Raw genomic sequence first — 19011 nt, 5'->3', positions numbered from 1 at the left:
GGCTGCAATGACAGAAAGAAGCCGAGATCAGCTGATGGAAGTGAGGTGGCCGGGACTTCCGTGACAGTCCCAATACAAGCGACCTCCTTTGAAACGCCCGCTGTGAGTGCTGTACTCAGGAGTGTTCTTGACCTTAGGGGGAAACCTTAGCAGCTCCTCAGCTGCCAGTGTGTCAAGGAAATGGAATGGAAGGCGATCGGGTTACTGCACAATGAGCCGGTCTGGAAAACTGCGCAGTTACTCACCTCTGCGCATCTGAATGCAATTCTCATGTTTTCTCTGGTTCACCATGAGTCACCGTGAGTGAAATCAGAGAAGCAAAATGGGAAGAAGGGTGTCTAGAATAGGACTGCTTTGTACTTTCACTTCTCTATTCTCTGCTGGCTAGACTGTTAAAGTACTTTGCCATTGTGATAAAGTGGTACTGGGAGCACCTTTGCCCACAACTGGGCACTTTGTTTAAAATTTGAACAGTGGCCTGCAGTGATCTAATTGTTTTGTACCTAGAATAATTTTCAGCTCTTTGTACCTAAAGCTGAACTGTGGATCCACTCCAAAAGAGCTCTCTTAGGTTTACCCTAATATCTGGGGACTAGTTTTACTGAGATAGCACAGTCTTTCAGTGGATAAAGTGATAGCTTTATACTCCAGCCCAAAGAACTGCTAAGAGTTATATGTTGAAAATTCCCCTTCAAGGGTCTTTTTGCTAAGGGATGGTTGGTACAGTGAACCTCCTTTTTGCTAGAATGAGGAAGTACTGCTTTGGTTAAAAATTTCCTTTTGTGTCAAGCAGATTTGTAAGATGTTAGTGTCTGAGATGAGTCTCTAAACCTGGAAGTAGTTGCTGCCTCCAGGCCCACTCTTGGACCTGTGGGTCACCCGTAGTGCTCCAGGGATCATGTGATGAATAAACTATGCTCCTGGCCTCCAGCATGCAAAACTTGCTTATTTAGTATCTCACCAGCCCAAGTGATTGCTCTCTTAAAAACTTAAATTAGGGGACTGGAGTGATAGCACAGCCGGGTAGGGCGTTTGTCTTGCACGCGGTTGACCCGGGTTCGATTCCCAGCATCACATATGGTCCTGAGCCAGGAGTAATTCCTGAGTGCAGAGCCAGGAGTAACCCCTGTGTATCGCTCTGGGTATGACCCCCCCAAAAAAAGCACCTTAAATTCGTTGTTCTGAAAGCACCACAATTTTTAAATTGGAAAGCAACTAAGTACACATAGTGCAAAATCTAGAGGTCTAATTGAATTTTCGCTGGTGATTCAAAAGACAGTAGAGACACTTACAATGACTGAACTGTCTTGCTATTGAAGTGTAGGAAAGTTTGGTGATTGAATAAAATCAGTGTTAAAACATAACCTAGATGGTACTTTTGGAAAAATGTTTAAAATATGGGTCAGGGAGCTAGCTTAAAGGACTGGATTGGACGGTTTGTATGTGAGAGAGGCTTGTGCATGGTTCCCTGAGCATCAGCGAGAAGTGACCCCTGACCACTGCCAGGTGGGGTCCCAATCAATGTCAAAAGAAATAGAAAAGGTGAAAATGTCTCTGAGCTTTACATTTTTCTTGATTCTAGTAAAAGGGAAAGTTTAATATCAGCGAGAGTAACATTAGAATCTTAGTTCTCCTATTTGAAGTGAGAGACTTTGGAAAAAATACTTACTCCACTCCAGCCTTGGTTTCTTTATGTGTAAGCACTGTAGCACTGTCATCCCGTTGTTCATTGATTTGCTCGAGCGGGCACCAGTAACGTCTCCATTGTGAGACTTGTTGTTAGTGTTTTTGGCACATCAGATATGCCACGGGTAGCTTGCCAAGCTCAGCCATGCTGCCATGCGGGCTCCATACTCTCAGTAGCTTGCCAAGCTCTCTGAGAGGGATGGAGGGATCAAACCCGGGTCTGCTGTGTGCAAGACAAACGCCCTACCCACTGTGCTAAAGTGGGGTGAATAAGAACGGCTGACATTTAGACCATGAATGCTGTGAAGAGCTTAGTGTGTAGTACTTGGTCACAGATGTTTCTGTCATTGTTATTAATTAATAATAGTATAAGCCACGAATCATCTGTATGGTATTAATAATGTCTTAATTTATTTTCAGTGTTTTTATAAATAAGCATCTGCTGACTTTTTCTGTCGTTTTTGCAATTTTATTGCTGTGCTAGTATCTGAGTAGACTTGATAAAGGTTGAAATATTTTTGTTCTGTTTTGTTTGTTTGAGGGACTATAACTGGCAGGGCAGAGGGCTTTCTCCTGTCTCTGTGCCCACGGACACTACTGGCTGGATTTAGGGCACCATATGGGGTGCCAAGGATTGAACCTGGACTGGCTGTGTGCAAGACAAGTGCCCTACCCACTGTACTATAGTTCTGGCCCCGAGTTTGATGCCAACAGATACTTTGAATCTTCCCCAAGATCCATGAAATCACTGTACAAGATCTTTTATTTTTATTTTAGGTTTTGGACCACACCTGGTAATACTCAATGGTTGCTCCAAGCTCAGTACTCAGGAATCACTCCTGGCAGTGCTCAGGGGACATAGGGGATGCCAAGGATCAAATCCAAGTTGGCTGCATACAAGGCAAGCATCCTACCAGCTGTGCTATTCTCCAACCCCAAGATTTTTTTTATTAAAGAATCATTGTATTGTTTTTGTTTTTGTTTTTTTTCTTTTTGGGTCACACCTGGCGATGCACAGGGGTTACTCCTGGCTTTGCACTCAGGAATCACCCCTGGCGGTGCTCAGGGGACCATATGGGATGCTGGGAATTGAACCCGGGTCGGCCGCGTGCAAGGCAAACGCCCTACCCGCTGTGCTATCTCTCCAGCCCCTAAAGAATCATTGTAGAAGGTATGTTTGCGCGTGTGTGTTTGCAAAGTTGTGGAAAGAGTTTTGGATACAATTTCACAAAGATGTGGAAAGAGGTTTGGATACAAATTTGCCAGATCTGGGTGCTCAGTGACCAGTGAGGTGTGGAAGAATTTCCAGAGGATTCAGAATTTCACGTAGCGGCATTGTGGGTAGGTTGAGTAAATTATCTCAGCCAAAGCTGTAGTGGGAGCCCCAGAAGGCACTCACACCTGTTGGAGAGATTAGTGAGCACTAGAGAACTGTGACTAAGAACTGTTATCTCCCGATTGCTCAATACTACTTGACCATAAGCTGTCAAGTGTGTGTTAGTAACAATATGATGACTCATTAATCATGGGCAACTAATATCTAGCAAATATTTATTCAGTGAGTTTTCATTTGCTTAAATTTCCAGAGAGGTTTAAAATGAAAGAAAAAGAGAAAGAGAGAAAAGAGAGAAAGAAAAACCAACAAATATAGTTACCTATAATATGACTCTTTCCCAAAACTTTAACCATGCTCCTTTCTTTGACTATATATAAATTTTTCTCTACACATTTATGCCTGTATCATAAAATCATTTTAAACAAAATTGAATACATATTTTTTTTTTTTTACTTTTTGAGTCACACCCAGCGATGCTCAGGGGTTACTCCTGGCTCTGCACTCAGAAATTACTCCTGATGATGCCTGGGGAACCACATGAGGTTCCAGGGATCGAACCAGGGTCAGCCACGTGCAAGGCAAACTCTTTCCGGCTGTGCTATGGGCAGTCCCCAAAATGGGATACTTTGTCTCAGGTACTGAAATGCTATTAGCAGTGCTTCCTTGTCACATTTCAATTAGGGGAGGTCAGATTCACTGTAGAGGCTTTCCTGGGTCTCTTAGACCCAGGTTTGTGCTTCTAGATACATATTTATTGGATATTTATCAGTGTAGATAAATCAAAGAGGATAGTCCAATAGTTCACGATATAAACATTTAAAGTGAAAGTGCTCTGAGACATGTGATCCAGAGGCCAGTGTCTCTTGTCATGGACGTGGAAACTGAACTCTCCAACCCATCCCCCAAACCCCATTACTGCCTGGCACTGACTCTCAGCTCAAAGAGTGCTATTGAATTGAACCTGATTAAGGATAATAAAGGACAAAAGATTAAATAACATAATTTATTCACAGACTATTTTTCTGAGCATTCATTAGGCTTTACAGACTCTATATCAGTGGTTTTCAAGCTTCAATTTTGCACAGAATCAACAAGGTGTTACAGATGATTGGGGCCTGAAAATACACATTTGTGGCAAGTTTCCAAAAGATGCTGATTTGGCTAACCATAATCAGACAATATTTTGAGAACTATTGTGGAATTTGTTTATTTTTTCAACAATCTCACAAGATATTTAATATCATTATACTCAATTTACAAAGAAGACATGGAAGTGTCATGGACTTATAATAAAAAAAAATAGTGGGTGGGGCTGGGGATGTAGCTCAGTGGAATAGCACTTATTTTGCATGCTTAAGGCCCAGGGTTTGATCCCCTTGCTCTGTCTCCCAAAAAGTGGATTATGCAGGATTTAAACTATGATATTAGGGACTAGAGCGATAGTATAGCAGGCAGGGCCCTTGCCTTGCACAGAGCTAGAAGTAAACCCTAGGTATCACCAAGTGTGGCCCCAAACCAAAAGTGAATAAATAAATTTCTGATATTAAATGTTCTTCTATTTTTATTATCCAAAGGGATATGTATATTATGCATTTTTTTCAGAGTATGAGTTACTTTTGTTGTATTTTCTCTTTTTTTTTTTGGCTTTTTGGGTCGCACCCGGCAATGCACAGGGGTTACTCCTAGCTCTGCACTCAGGAATTACCCCTGGCAGTGCTCAGGGGACCATATAGGATGCTGGGAATCGAACCTGGATCAGCCACATGGAAGGCAAACGCCCTACCCGCTGTGCTATTGCTCTAGCCCCTTTTGTATTTTTTCAGTTCACTTGTTTTGCTTACTTGTATTTTACATGAGAGAAATCATCCTGTAATTTGTATTCTATTTCTTAATTATTTTTTTAAGTTAAATCATAATGAGATAGCTACAAAGTTGTTCATGATTGGATTTCAGTTGTATAATATTCCTAAACCCATCCCTTCACCAGTGCACATTTTCCACCACCAGTGTTCCCAGCTTTCCCACTCCCATCACACATATATATGTGCATATATGTACATATATATCTTTAACTTGATAATTTTGCTGTATTCAGTCACACACATATCCATCTATCTTCCTCCTGCTCTATTTCTCACTCTGCAAGAAAGAGTCCAATTTTCTATTTTCTTTTTTCATTTGTGAATTGTGCTCAGGGGCTTACTTCTGCCTCTGCCCTGAGGAATCACTCCTACTGGGGTCGGGGGACCACATGGGATGACAGGGGTAGAATCCAGGTCAACCACATGCAAGACAAATGCCCTACCCATTGTATTATCATTCTGATCCAAATAGTCCAACTTTCTATCACCGTTTATCTTTAGGTGATAAAATTATGCATATTAGAAATTATTCTTTAATTTTTATGCCTTTAAAAAAATACCTTTTTCCGGGGGCTGGAGTGATAGCACAGTGGGTAGGGCATTTGCTTTGCACTCGGCTGACTCGGGTTTGATTCCCAGCATCCCATATGGTCCCCCGAGCACTGCCAGGAGTAACCCCAGAGCATCGCCTAGTATGACCCAAAAAGCCAAATAAATAAATAAATAAATAAATAAATAAATAAATAAAACCTTTTTCCTAGTAAATGTAATGTATATAACATATTCATTATGTGTGTATGTATATCATCATCATTATCATCATCATCCCGTTGATCCTCAAATTTCTCGAGCAGTCTCAGTAATGTCTCCATTCGTCCAAGCCCTGAGATTTCAGAAGCCTCTCTCTACTTGTCCTTCCAACGATGCTGTACTGGAGGCTCTTTCAGGGTCAGGGGAATGAGACCCAACTTGTTACTGGTTTTGGCATATTAATACACCATAGGGACCTTGCGAGGTTCTCCCATGTGGGCAGGAAATTCTGAGTAGTTTGCCGGGTTCTCCCAGAGGGAGAAGTAGGCTATAAGATATACATGTATGTATATATGTATACTTTTTCTTTCCCAGAAAATAAATTCAATTTAATAACGAGCAATTTAATGGCTCAATGACCTGAATGCATACTTTGCATGCAGAAGACTGAGTTAGATACTTAGTACCACATTGTCTCCTGAGCAGACTGTGGCCCAAATGCCAAAAAAATTGGACAGGGTGCAGTGAAATAGCATAGGAATGAAGGGACATGCTCTGTCTGAACTCCATCCCTCAAAACACCTGAGCACCAGAGAACAGCCCTGAACACCATAGCGCTGGCCTAGGTAATTCCTGACTCTGAGGGCGGATCAGCACCACGTGTTCAGGCCTTTGCCTGGCAGCTAAGTTGGTGGAGAATTGCTGGGAGGCCCATTGGGATCTCCTGAACACTCTTCCGAGGCAACTGCCCTACCCCCGGAAGAAATTATTTTTAGTTTGGTTTGAGTTTCTCTGAGTTGCTAATCTAACAGTATGATTTGATACTGAAATACTAATATTCAAGAGGGAGAAAGACAGGTCTTACTCACTTGGAAGGGGGTGATCCAAGGTCTGTATGCTCAGGGGTCACCTCTGGCAGTGTGTAGGGGGATGAGCATGCTAGAGATTGAACAGGGCTCCCCTGTATGCAAGCCAAGTGCCTTATTGCCTGTATTGCCCTGAGCCTAGATAAATGTTATTTAAAAATATGTCTCTTGTAACAAAATATCAGAAGCAATAGACTCAGAACTGAGCTTGACCAGGACAGAGATGTGGGGGGGGGGGGGCAGGAAGGGTGGATGTAGGGGCAAGGCATTGGCCGACCCTGAGACGGTTGAGGAGGGACTCTGACATTAGCTGGGAAGTGAGGAGGGAATCTGACATTAGCTGGGAAGTGTGGCGTTGGAATGCTGTATTCACGAAATCCTATCATTTTCATTGTAAAATTGTAAATTACGGTGACTATACTAATAAAAAAATAAAAAAATATATTGTGTCCCTTTATGCAAAGATGTTGGAACCATCTTTTAAAGTAGAAAGTGAAGATTTCTCCGGATGTTTTATCTGCTTTACAATGAAGCTCTGGGGTATTTCGGTGGTTCTTCCAGGAGTTAATTTTTATAAAACAGCATTTTTTATGATTTATATTGCATATAAATTGTATAAACAATGTATGACAACCATATTCACTCACTAGAACAACACAATACACGAGGTAAGATTTTTCTGGTTAAGTGTAGTTAATATTATTATTATTATTATTATTTTGCTTTTTGGGTCACACCCAGCGATGCTCAGGGCTTACTCCTGGCTCAGGAATTACTCTTGGCAGTGCTCCGGGGACCATATGGGATGCTGGGGATCGAACCCGGGTCTGCTGCGTGTAGGCAAACGCCCTACCTACTGTACTATCGCTCTAGCCCCTTATTATTTTGAAGCAAGAGTTTTTCATTGAATGAAACTTGCTTACAAGGATATAAGAGGAGAAAAGAGCAGAAATAAGTATTCAAGAAAACAAGCTTCTCCAGAGTGGAAATAAGAAAGCCAAGAAACATAGAGACAAACAAGCAATATATGTGTGGTCAAGGAGAACAGAGGTTTTGAAGAGTAAGCCAAGTGCAGTTAATAGCCTAATTACAAGGGAATACTTTAAAAGTCCATAGAGGAACTTCAGGGCAAGCAAGAATCTCAGGTTCGAGTCCCAGCACCGCTTGGTCGCCTCCAGTACAGCCAGGAGCACTCCCCTCCCACCCACCCCCCCAAGAGACGGGCAGAGGTTCCAAAATTACAACGGAAAAAAGAAAACAAAACACAGACCCCACCCGAACAACAAACACACCCGCCCGGAGGCCCTTAGCAACGTGAGTCAGCGGCCCTGCCCCGTGGGCGTTGGCCCCGCCCCGGTCCGATCCCGCCCTGTGACCGGCGGCCCCGCCCCGTGGTCGGAGGCCCCGCCCCGTGACCGGCGGCCCCGCCCCGCCCCGGCCCCGCCCTCCGTGAGGGCTGCCGGGAAGAGGCGGGGAACAATATGGCGGATGGCGAGGAGCCGTAAGTACCGGGTCTCTGCGGGCGTGCGGTCGGGGCTGGCTTGTGAGAGAGCGTTGGCAGGGGGCGGTCGCCGCCGCCGCCCGGAGGCCCCCCAGCCCCCCCGGCCCGTCCCCCCGCCCCCGTCTCCTCGCGGCGCCCAGCGTGTAGCGTGATGCTGACCCTTCTTTTATTCTCTCTTTCCTTTAGGGAGAAGAAAAGAAGGAGAATAGAGGAGCTGCTGGCTGAGAAGTTAGTGCTGCCGGGAGGCCGGGGCCCTCTCCGGGGACCCCCGCCTCCCTCCCCCCAGGCCTAGGGGACCAGCCGCAGCGGGCCCGGGGGCGGGGCGGGGGCCCCGGGGCGCTGGACCCCCGGCCGTGGCGGGGCGGGCCCTCGCGCCCCCTGCCCGGCCTCCTCCCCCGGGGGTCGCGGCCGCGGGGCCGCGGGCGGGGCGTCCCGGGCTGCGCGGACACCGGCCGCCCCGCCGGGGCCTGCGGACGCGCCGCGGCCCGTGGCGGTCGCCGGCCGGGTCCGAGGAGCACTTGCCGCCGCGGCGCCGGGCTGAGCCCCCGCCCCGCCGTGCGGACCGGGGGCCGCGGTGCAGGGCTGGAGCCCGCGTCCCACCCGTCGGTGGCGCAGCCCTAGGTTTCTTATCAGATGCGTAGTTTTCTGCCGGTGAGACAGTTGCGAAGTGTCAGCCCTGCTTTGCCAACGCCACATCATTTTTTTTTTCCCTCCCTCCTCCCTGTTCTGGGTGGGGAGGAGAGTCTGGCTCCCGTGGGTGTGGTGTAGCGACTCGAGTCGTTTCCTGGGGCATTTCCAAACACTGCCGCTCCAGAGTCTCCAGGTATCTCCCTCAAACTTCAGTTGCAGTTGCAAGAGGACTGGACTGCCAAGCTTAAGTTCACATTCCTTTTATTTGAAACATTTTCCACCTTTCGGGGCCGAAGAGCGAGTACAGCGGGTAAGGCTCCTGCCTTGCACGCGGCTGACCCGAGTTCCACCCCCCCGGCACCCCGTAGGGTCCCCGAAGCACCCCCAGGAGTAATTCCTGAGCATCACCGACTGTGTGCGCCCCCCCCCCCCCCGCCTCAAACTGCCAAACCAAAAAAAAATGTTACTGCTTTTATTTCCGTTCCACTTTTGCTTTAAATGACAGTTAAAGGTTGAACAATTAGTATATGCAGAGAATTGCACCAAGTCAGGCCGATGGGGATTAGCTCTTTATCCTCATTCTGACCCATAAATAGTAGTTACAATCTACAGATGGTTTATGACTGTTAAGTAATCTGCTCAAGGTCATAATGCTGTTGTGGATCTAGCTGTGGCTTCAAAACCCTCGTGGTCTTTGGTTGGCAATACTTTTTTGCTCCAATTTGTAAAAATCAGATCACTACTAATATACCCAAAGCTAGAAATGGTGTGATTCTAGGAAATTTGAAAATTAAAAATAACCACAATCAAACCTGGCTTTGAGTGGCTAATGTAGCTTGTCAGAAGAATCTGTCCTTAGGTCTTTAGGTGGTAATGCCCATTTGTTGTGTAATTATAACCTAAAACTTGAGTTGAATGACACCACAAAACTGAAGAGTATTGCCATTCTTTTTTAAAACTTGAGACTTCTTTCAGAAGTAAAAGGTGTGAAAGTTTCATGAGAATTGCTCTTTAAGTCACACTTTTCAAACTTGAAAAGGATTTTCATGAGTTGAAGTATCACACTTTTGAAGCTGCAGTTTTGTGCCTTGACACATATTTCTCCAGGTGCTAGAAGGACCTGTTCTCAGTGATCTCTCATACATTTCAGATGTAAAAAAACTCATTTCTTCCTGATTGAACAGTGTTCCAAGTTTGATCTTAAGTTGCTCTAGGAACTAGAAATTTTGCTTGTTTTGTTAAACTTAGTTCTTAACTTTAAACCTTATGGTAGCCAGGAAAAAAAAATGAATGTAACTGTATTGAATATTTCCCTTTTTGAGCAGGTCTGGTGTGATTTTTCTTTTCATTTGGGAAAACCATAGTGGTTGTAGGAATGGCTTTTTCATACTGATCGTTTCAGCTGAATTTACTGTGTTCTGTGCAGAATGGCTGTTGATGGTGGGTGTGGGGACACTGGAGACTGGGAAGGTCGCTGGAACCATGTAAAGAAGTTCCTCGAGCGATCTGGACCCTTCACACACCCTGATTTCGAACCCAGCACTGAAGTGAGAAACTTTTACTTTTAAATAACTCCTCTAATAATTTTGTTTCAAAAATAATAAAATGCATCCTTTTAACTTGGCATTTGTAATAGAAAATACTAATAAAATTGTTGAAATACTAAATTGAATGTTTTGCAAATAACTGAAGTTTGAGTCATTTTCACTTTCTTTTGTAATATGTTAATGTTTTCCAAGAATAAACTTCACAACTTCATTTAAAACTGTTATACTTAAGATTCCAGGTTAAAATAACTGAGACAAGACACTTTTGTTAATTCTTTGTGTTATACAAAATTAATTTTCATGGTAGTATAGATGAGCTTGTTTGAATCTTGAAATTTGGTTGAAATTGAGCTTAAATACTGCATGTTAAAATTATGAGAAGGCTTTATAATAGAGGAATAGAATTTTTGACAGTGTTGGACTTAAATATTCAGTTAGATACAAGTTGTTTTATAAGGTCTGAAAATTGTTCTTTATGGCAAATTTCTATGTCCTTTGTGTTTATAGATTGTTTTGAAATAGGAATACTCTGCTACTCTTAAAAATGAGGTGCAAATGCTGTTTCACTCACTGTTTCTTCTGAAAAATTTTTCTCTAATGCCAAAAACAGTAACAAGTCTCACAATGGAGACATTACTGGTGCCCACTCGAGCAAATCGATGAACGGGACAACAGTGCTACAGTGCTATAATAATATTAGAGGGATTGACACTATTTGTGCCCTTCTTTGGATAATCCATACTATTTGTGCTTTTGAGGTGTTTTAGGGGTGTAGGAATTGATAGAAAATGCTTCTATTAAGTGATTATATTTGTGCTGATGTGCATTTTTCCAGGCTGGAGTGATAGCACAGCATGTAGAGCGTTTGCCTTGCACTCGGCCGACCCGGGTTGGATTCCTCTGCCCCTCTCGGAGAGCCCGGCAAGCTACTGAGAGTATCTGCCCGCACGGCAGAGCCTGGCAAGCTACCCGTGGCGTATTCAATATGCCAAAAACAGTAACAAGTCTCACAGTGGAGACATTACTGGTGCCCGCTCGAGCAAATCGATGAGCAATGGGATGACAGTGATGACAGTTCATTTTTCTAAGAGTTTTGTCCATTTTCTTATTTTCTGTGTTTTTTGTTTTTCTTGGGGTTATACCTGGCGGTGCTCAGGACTTACTCCTGGCTCTGTACTTAGTGATCACTCCTGGCTCTGTTCAGTCACTCCTGGCTGAGATGGGGGAATCGTGTTGGGGCCAAAGATCAAACCCAGGCTGGCCGTGTGCACGGCGTGTGCATGGCCATGTGCCTTACCCACTGTACTATTGCTCTAACACCTCTCATGTATTCTGAGTTCCACTGATTGTGGAATAATATTATTCCACTGATAGTGGAATGATAGTAATATTGTGGAATGATCATTAAAAAATCAGCTATTCTTGTGGTATTTTAATTTACCCTTTGTAGTGCTTGAGCCTTAGGTTTATTATCATCATTACACCCTGCAGTGCTAACTACTTAGTGCTGAGGGAGCACTTCTGACAGTTCTCTGGTGCCAGGAATTGAACCAGGGTCAGCAGCTTTCAAGGCAAGCACCTTAATCCCTGTACACTCTCTGACCCATGCTTCTGATTTTAAGAAATTTTACACTTTCCTTTTTTTTTCATTCCCTTAGAGGTTAAAACAAACAAGCCAAAAACTTAACTAAGCATAGTTTTTTTCTTCTTAGAAATAGCTTTCTTCTTCCTCTTGGGCAACACCTGTGGTGCTCAGGAGTGACTCCTGGCTGTACTTGAGGGACCATCTCGAGTTCCAGGGATTCAACCTGGCTTGGCCATGTGCAGGGCAATCCTACTTGTTGTCCTATCTCTCTTGTTCCAGAATAGCCATTTCATTTCATACAATGAGGTCTCTTTTGTTTCGTTTTGGGGCCATACCCTGTGGTGCTGAGGGCTTACCTTTGGCATTCCTGGTGGACTCGGGACTATGAAGGGATGCAGGGGATAGAACCCAGGTGAGCTACAGCAAGGCAGGCACCTTGCCCACTATACTACTGTTGCTCCGGCCCCTACAATGATATCATTTTAATAACGGTGGAAGATCTGAATTCATGAGGGTTAGAGAACTGATTCTACCTTGTTTTCAAACTTAGTTTATTAAGTACAATGTCTGTAATCTTTTTATTTTTCATGGAAATACCAGAAACTATTTGTGTATAACAAGATGCTTTTATTAGTTTCTATTAGTTTAACGTACTTTTTCATTCTTTACAGTCTCTCCAGTTTTTGTTAGATACATGTAAAGTTCTAGTGATTGGAGCAGGCGGCTTAGGATGTGAGCTCCTGAAAAATCTGGTAATATATAAATTTATATATATAATGTGCATATATTTTTTGAAATAATTAAATCTTTTTCTCTTTTTGCTATATAGGAAATTTCTTTATCATACTTTTAATCCTTTTCTCTTAAATCTCTTAGATAAATTTATGTTTTAATACTTAAAATAATTTATTTCTTTGGTTTCTCAAACTAATTCAGATAGGTAGGCATACATTTTTATATAAAGGAAGCAGACATATGGCCAAGTTTTTCTGGATTATCGTGATGTTCCTGGAATTATGCTGATGTTGCATGTTATCAATCCCTTTTCCTTTCATAATGACATCAGGCGGTAATTAACCAATTAACTACCCCCCTTCTTAATTGAATTACCATGAAATACACAGTTATGAAATTGTTCATGATTGGGTTTCAGTCACACAGTGTTCTATCACCCAACCCTTAACCAGTGTACATTTCCCAGTTTTCCCCCACCTCTCCCCTAGTTAATGGTGGACACTTTTCTTTTTTCTCTCTTCCTTTCTCTCTCTCTCTTAGGCAATAATTTTTGATGATCGTATGGTACTAGACAAATATTTGAGAAAGGTACTTCACTTCCATTTTTGAGTCAGGTTTTTTTTTTCCTTTTTGGGTCACACCTGGCGATGCTCAGGGGCTACTCCTGGCTCATGCACTCAGGAACTAACTCCTGGTGGTGCTTAGGAGACCATATAGGATGCAGGGAATCGAACCCGGGTCAGCCACATGCAAGGCAAACGCCCTACCTGCTGTGCTATCACTCCAGCCCTGAGTCAGTTTGTTTTTAATAGATAACTTTTAATAGAAGATACTAATGAAGCTATTTTGATATCCTTGGAAATTTATGATTTGTTTTAATAATTTGTTTTTATAAGTATCAATTTGTTAAATGAAAATGGACAGCAGAAGGAATTAGAACTGTTACATGCCAGACTCTTCATTGGTATATGGAAAAGTGAGATAACCATTTTTTTTTTGCTTTTTGGGTCACACCCTGCGATGCACAGGGCTTACTCCTGGCTCATGCACTCAGGAATTACTCCTGGCGGTACTCTGGGGACCATATGGGATGCTAGGAATTAAACCCAGGTGGCCTCAAAGCAAACGCCCTACCCACTGTGCTACCGCTCCAGTCCCTAACATTTTTCTTTTGGGAAAATAAAACATATCAGACCCAGACAAAGGACCTAAGAGTTGCTCTGTGACTCAGGTTTAAATAACCACATTTATTTTGCTAGGGAATACTAATGTTATTCTTAGTGAAACTGCGAAAGCATTAATGTGGTTCATGGTACTTGGTGCTGTGCTAGGTCTTTGGGAATTGTAGATCTTCATGGGCTCTTTAATAAATTTCAAAATAATTACTAGTATTCTGATGTACTATCACAGTGTACTAATCAGGTATAAGTATTATACAGTGTAAGAATTGAAGGGTTCTAGAAGGAAAAAAATTATGGAAGATGGGAAGTGGCTTTGGTAGACTTTGGATCCACAAACCCATGATGCTCAACCTTGCTTAATTGAAAGGTATTTGCAAATGTTATTTTAATTTTAAATATAAGTAATTGGAGATTACATCTGAGGAGTAGTCACTGAGCTAATTTCTTTTTGCATTGTATAAGCACTTAAAGGATAAAAACAAAGGACATTCCATTTACCATTTTCCACTTTGCTTATTTCATGTCCAAGTACATGGATATGACAAGTTTTGTGGATTGATTTTTATTAAATTTTTTGCTACACCTGCTTAATCCTGGCAGTGCCCAAGGGACCAGGGTGTGGTGCTGGGCAATTGAACCTAGGATACTTGAGCAAGTATTGATTCATCCTCTTCCTTATGTTTGAGACACCATTTGAGATACAGATCTTTGCGTTTGTAGTCTTACATTTCATTTATTATTTATTTTTATTTTTTTATTTTGGGGCCACATCTAGCATGCTCAGGGCTTATGCCTGTCTCTGCACTCAGGGATCACTCCTGGGAGGTTTTCAGGACCATATGGGATACCGACAGTAGAACTCGTGTCAGTTGTGTGCAAGGCTACTCGTGTGCAAGCCCTACTTGCTGTACAGTGGCTCTGGCCCCCAAGACTGGGTATATCTTTAAAAAGGAGTCAGCTGCATTTGCTCTTGGAATGGTATGTAGACATGAGCTGAAGAGGGTCAGGAAGACATAAAAAATAAAACTGGTTTTGCCCTAAGCAAATGGAAAGGTGAAGTTAATATTCACTACAGTGAAGGAGACTGATAAAGGAACAGATTTGGTTGTGTTGGGCAGGGATGATTGAGTTTCTTCTGGAAACTCAGATCCCTGTTCTTGATGTTTATGAAGACACTCCAGATCCCTGTAAAGTGGGAGGAATATACCCAAGTGTTGATCTAGAACCCATTTTTTTCACCAAAGGTTCAAATTCTCACACAGTGCTGGCTCAGTGGTAGAGTGCTTGCCTTGCATTTGTGAAGTTCTATCCCTGACACTAACCAAGTAGAATTTTCATGCTGTCACTAATTATAGAACACATTTTAACTAATTGTCCCACCCTGCCAAATACTTCAGAAGGGTAAATTAGAAGAAGACTGAAAATTGGTCATTGGAGGTAGCAACATGTAGGTGCAAATACCATTGACAAGGGTACATTTGTACAAGAAGAATTTAGAAAACAACTATGGATTACTTTTAGGGTCTCTTGAGGGGCAGAAAATTGGGAAACTCATTGATTTGTGATTTAATTTGATAACAAGTAAACTGACAAACCAAAAGGAATAAGTAATTATTGAAATTTAATTTATTTTGTTTCTGCTGGTAAATTTGATCAGTGCTTCTACTGTCTGAATAAATGGCATTCACATTAAAATGCAACAGATTTTTTGCTTTTCCCTACATTTTTAGATTGCTTTTATAGTAGTTAACTGAATAATGACTATTTGAGTTGTGACCTGCTTAATGTTAAATAAAATGAGGTTCAGTTTACAGGAATTGTTTTTATGTGTATTCTAAAAAAAGAATAGCAAGAACAGATCATTAAGATTAGTAAAATTAAAGTAGCAGCACAGTAGCAAACTTTATAAGTGAATTTATGGAATTATATATTAAACAATTATAAAAATTTGAGTTGACCTCTTTTGGCTACAGATCATTTGAAAGCAAGTGAGTCGTTAGACACTTTTTACCTTTATAGAGGAACCCTTTATAAGAGACTAGTAAATATAATTATGCGGAGATATTTATTTATGTATTTATTTGGGTTTTGGGCCATACCCAGCAATGCTGAGGGGCTTACTTCTGGCTCTGTATCAGGAATTAACTCCTGGCAGTCCTCAGGGACCCCTATGGGATGCCAGAGATTGAATCCAGGTCAGCTGTTTGCAAGGCAAGCACCCTACCCTCTGTACTATTTCTCTAGCCCCTGATCATGCATAGTTTATCATTGAAGATTTTTAGATTTAAAACTTAAAGCATCACTCATCTATGGTATATAGAATAACAGAGTGGGAGACTAACACCCAAGAACTGTAGAAATAAGTACCAGGAGGTTGACTCCATGGCTTCGAGGCTGGCCTCACGTTCCGGGGAAAGGTCAACTCAGAGAAGCAATCACCAACTACATTGTAGTCGAAGGCCATGTGGGGGAAGGGAGTTGCGGGCTGAATGAGGGCTAGAGACTGAGCACAGCGGCCACTCAACACCTTTATTGCAAACCACAACAGCTAATTAGAGAGAGAAAACAGAAGGGAATGCCTTGCCACAGTGGCAGGGTGGGGTGGGGGGGAGATGGGATTGGGGAGGGTGGGAGGGACACTGGGTTTACGGGTGGTGGAGAATGGGCACTGGTGAAGGGATGGGTTCCCAAACTTTGTATGAGGGAAGTATAAGCACAAAAGTGTATAAATCTGTAACTGTACCCTCACGGTGATTCTCTAATTAAAAATAAATAAATTAAAAAATAAATAAATAAAATGTGGCAGTAAATATCAAAAAAAAAATAAAACTTAAAGCATCTGTATAATTGAATATTTTGGTTGTTCCCACAGGCATTATCTGGATTTAGACAGATTCATGTTATAGACATGGACACTATAGATGTTTCCAATCTGAATAGGCAGTTTTTGTTTAGGTAAGTTTTGATGTTTAACCTTTTTTTAAAACCCTTATAATCACTTGATTTTGATTTGTGTATATTGCAGTTTTTTTTTTTTTAAACTGTGGCAGGTAACACTAACCGCAGATATTATTTTAAATTACCATTCCCATTTTAGGTAAAAATTTGCAACAAAATGTTGAGCATTCTGGTGAAAATACATTGTTTTAGTTTCCTTTTAAAAATGCAGATTTATCGCTTTTATGTCCTGTTGACCTGGAATGCAGCTCTTTCCTCCTAGCTGCTTTATAAGATAAAAGTAGCAAGAATATTTGTCCTTTGTGAAATACAGTAACAAGGACCTGTGAGAGAGAATTGAAGAGTGAATCTGGGACCCTGAAGTTGTGACAGAAGGGGAAAAGAAGTGGAGAGTTAAGGATAGAAAATCCAGGAACAACTGAATTTTTTTGAAAAGTAGGTCGTATATGCAAATATGAGGAAAATTTTGTTAGTGAAATGGGGTTTTAGGGTCATGCCTAACTACTAGCTTAGTGCCTGAGGTTGTTTCTGGTGGTGCTTGGAGATAGTGTGATGCCAGAGAACAAATCTAGGCCTCCTGCATGCAACACTTGTGCGCCATCCCTATTTAACTACCTCTCATTGTTCATTGTTAGTGAATTTTATAAAATAGCTTTTTCAGGGGTTTGAGTGTCTGTTAGGCAAATAGTTACAGATACTAAGAGAAACAGATTTTCCTCGGTATAAGGATAAGATTTGATTAGGAGAAAGGTAAAATTCAGGATAGAGGTAAAAATTTCTGTCTTTGAGGAAGATCTTAAAGGATGGATGGGTTAAATTAAGCCAGGTTAAGAAAGTTGTACTTGCATTGTGAGCTCTGCATTTAATTTTGAATCTTTTTTGGATCTTTTTTTTTTTTTTCGGGTGGGGAACTATACCTGGCTATGTTCAGGGCTTGCTCCTGGCTCTTCACCCAGGGGTCATTCCTGCAGGTTTAGGAAAATCATATGGAGTGCCAGGGGTCAAACTCAGGTTGGCCACGTGCAGGGCAAGTGTCCTATCCTCCGTACTATTGCTCTGGCCCCTGTTATTTTTTTTAAGTCCTTGAAATTTCCTACTCAATAAAAATTTGGACTTTTTCTGATCCGACGAATTTTAGAGCCTGGTTGCTCTAAAAAGTTAATAAGTTATTTTATTGATTGGTTATTATTATAGGCCATGAATTTTTAACCATGGCTTAAAAAAGAATTGATCACCATGATAGTTAACACTGTGTGCTCAGGGTGCATTACGTACTTTGTGAGCTCTTTGCTTTATCTCATTTACTCAACAGCCCACTGGGTGAGGTACTTATTTTCAAGGTAAAGTGATTAGGCCAGTGTGTTGTGCAAGCGTAATATATAAGAAAGTCCGTCCCCTCCACACACACCTTTTTAAAAAGTTGCAGGTTTTAAGAGAAACAGCCTTAGCCTGTAATCCTTAGCTGCTGCTGTTCTCTGGATTAACTCCTATAGTATCTCTATGTTCCAAAAAGTGTTTTTCTTTAACATTCTATTTTAAAATAAAAGTCTCTAGAAATCATGTAGGAATTTGGGGTCTGCTATGAAAGCATATATAATTCATAACTAAAAAGATTTTTTTCTTTTTTTTTCTTTTCTTTTTGGATCACACCTGGTGATGCTCGGGTTACTCCTGGCTCTGCACTCAGGAATTACTTCTGGAGGTGCTTGGGGGACCATATGGGATGCTGGGAATCGAACCCGGGTCGGCCGTGTGCAAGGCAAACGCCCTACCCTCTGTGCTATTACTTCAGCCCCACTAAAAAGATTTTTGAGGTCAGACAGATAGGGTAGAAATTAAGGCTATTACTTGCCATGTAGCTGACCCATATATGATGCCTTACACTACATATGGTACCCTGAATACTCTCAGGGGTGACTCCTGAGCACACAGGGTGTGGTCAAAAAAAAAAATCCCAAGGGAATTATAAAGCTACTTTTTATCTGCTTTACATACCTAAAGACCCTGAGTTCAGAGTAGTTCAATGTAATACTGAAATTACATTTCTTGGCTTATACCAGGTCCTTTTCTGTAGTAGAATGAGAATAAAATTCTTACCAAAGGTTTATGATTTAAAAAAAAAAAAAAAGCTTTTGTATAGAGAAGAAAATTCACCTTAACTATTTTTCTTGGGGATTTTTCACCACATCCAGCAGTCCTCAAACTGTTATTGGCTCTGTACCCTGGTTGTCACCTCTGTCCCTAAGGCCTTTTGTTTGTTTTGTTTTGTGTTTTTGGAGGGGTCTTCCTGAGCAGTTCAGTTATCAGGAGGTTCAGGGCCTCCCTGCAGCCACACCCATGGTTACTCCAGCGACCATGTCATACCAGGTATCAA

The 19011-nt window shown here is 41.9% G+C and overlaps 1 protein-coding gene across 5 annotated transcripts in view; it reads left to right on the top strand.

The window, feature by feature from the left end:
• The first annotated feature begins 2750 nt into the window (after window positions 1-2750).
• UBA3 (ubiquitin like modifier activating enzyme 3) overlaps window positions 2751-19011 on the top strand; it is a 36324-nt gene continuing 20063 nt past the window's right edge. The window contains exons 1-6 of one of the 5 annotated variants that reach the window (XM_055134659.1): window positions 7896-8001; window positions 8188-8229; window positions 8845-8941; window positions 10058-10178; window positions 12435-12515; window positions 16552-16634. In XM_055134659.1, coding sequence (XP_054990634.1) covers window positions 10059-10178; window positions 12435-12515; window positions 16552-16634 — 284 coding nt within the window. In that variant the 5' untranslated portion in view covers window positions 7896-8001; window positions 8188-8229; window positions 8845-8941; window position 10058. Of the gene's footprint in view, window positions 2858-7894; window positions 8002-8187; window positions 8230-8844; window positions 8942-10057; window positions 10179-12434; window positions 12516-16551; window positions 16635-19011 lie in introns of those variants that run through there. The other 4 variants (XM_055134656.1, XM_055134657.1, XM_055134660.1 and 1 more) reach the window with 4 other exon arrangements.

The sequence above is a fragment of the Sorex araneus genome, chromosome 4, assembly GCF_027595985.1.
Source record: "Sorex araneus isolate mSorAra2 chromosome 4, mSorAra2.pri, whole genome shotgun sequence".
Lineage (NCBI taxonomy): Eukaryota > Metazoa > Chordata > Mammalia > Eulipotyphla > Soricidae > Sorex > Sorex araneus.
The sequence above is the reverse complement of the archived record's forward strand: the minus strand, read 5'-3'. Positions and strand labels throughout refer to the sequence as shown.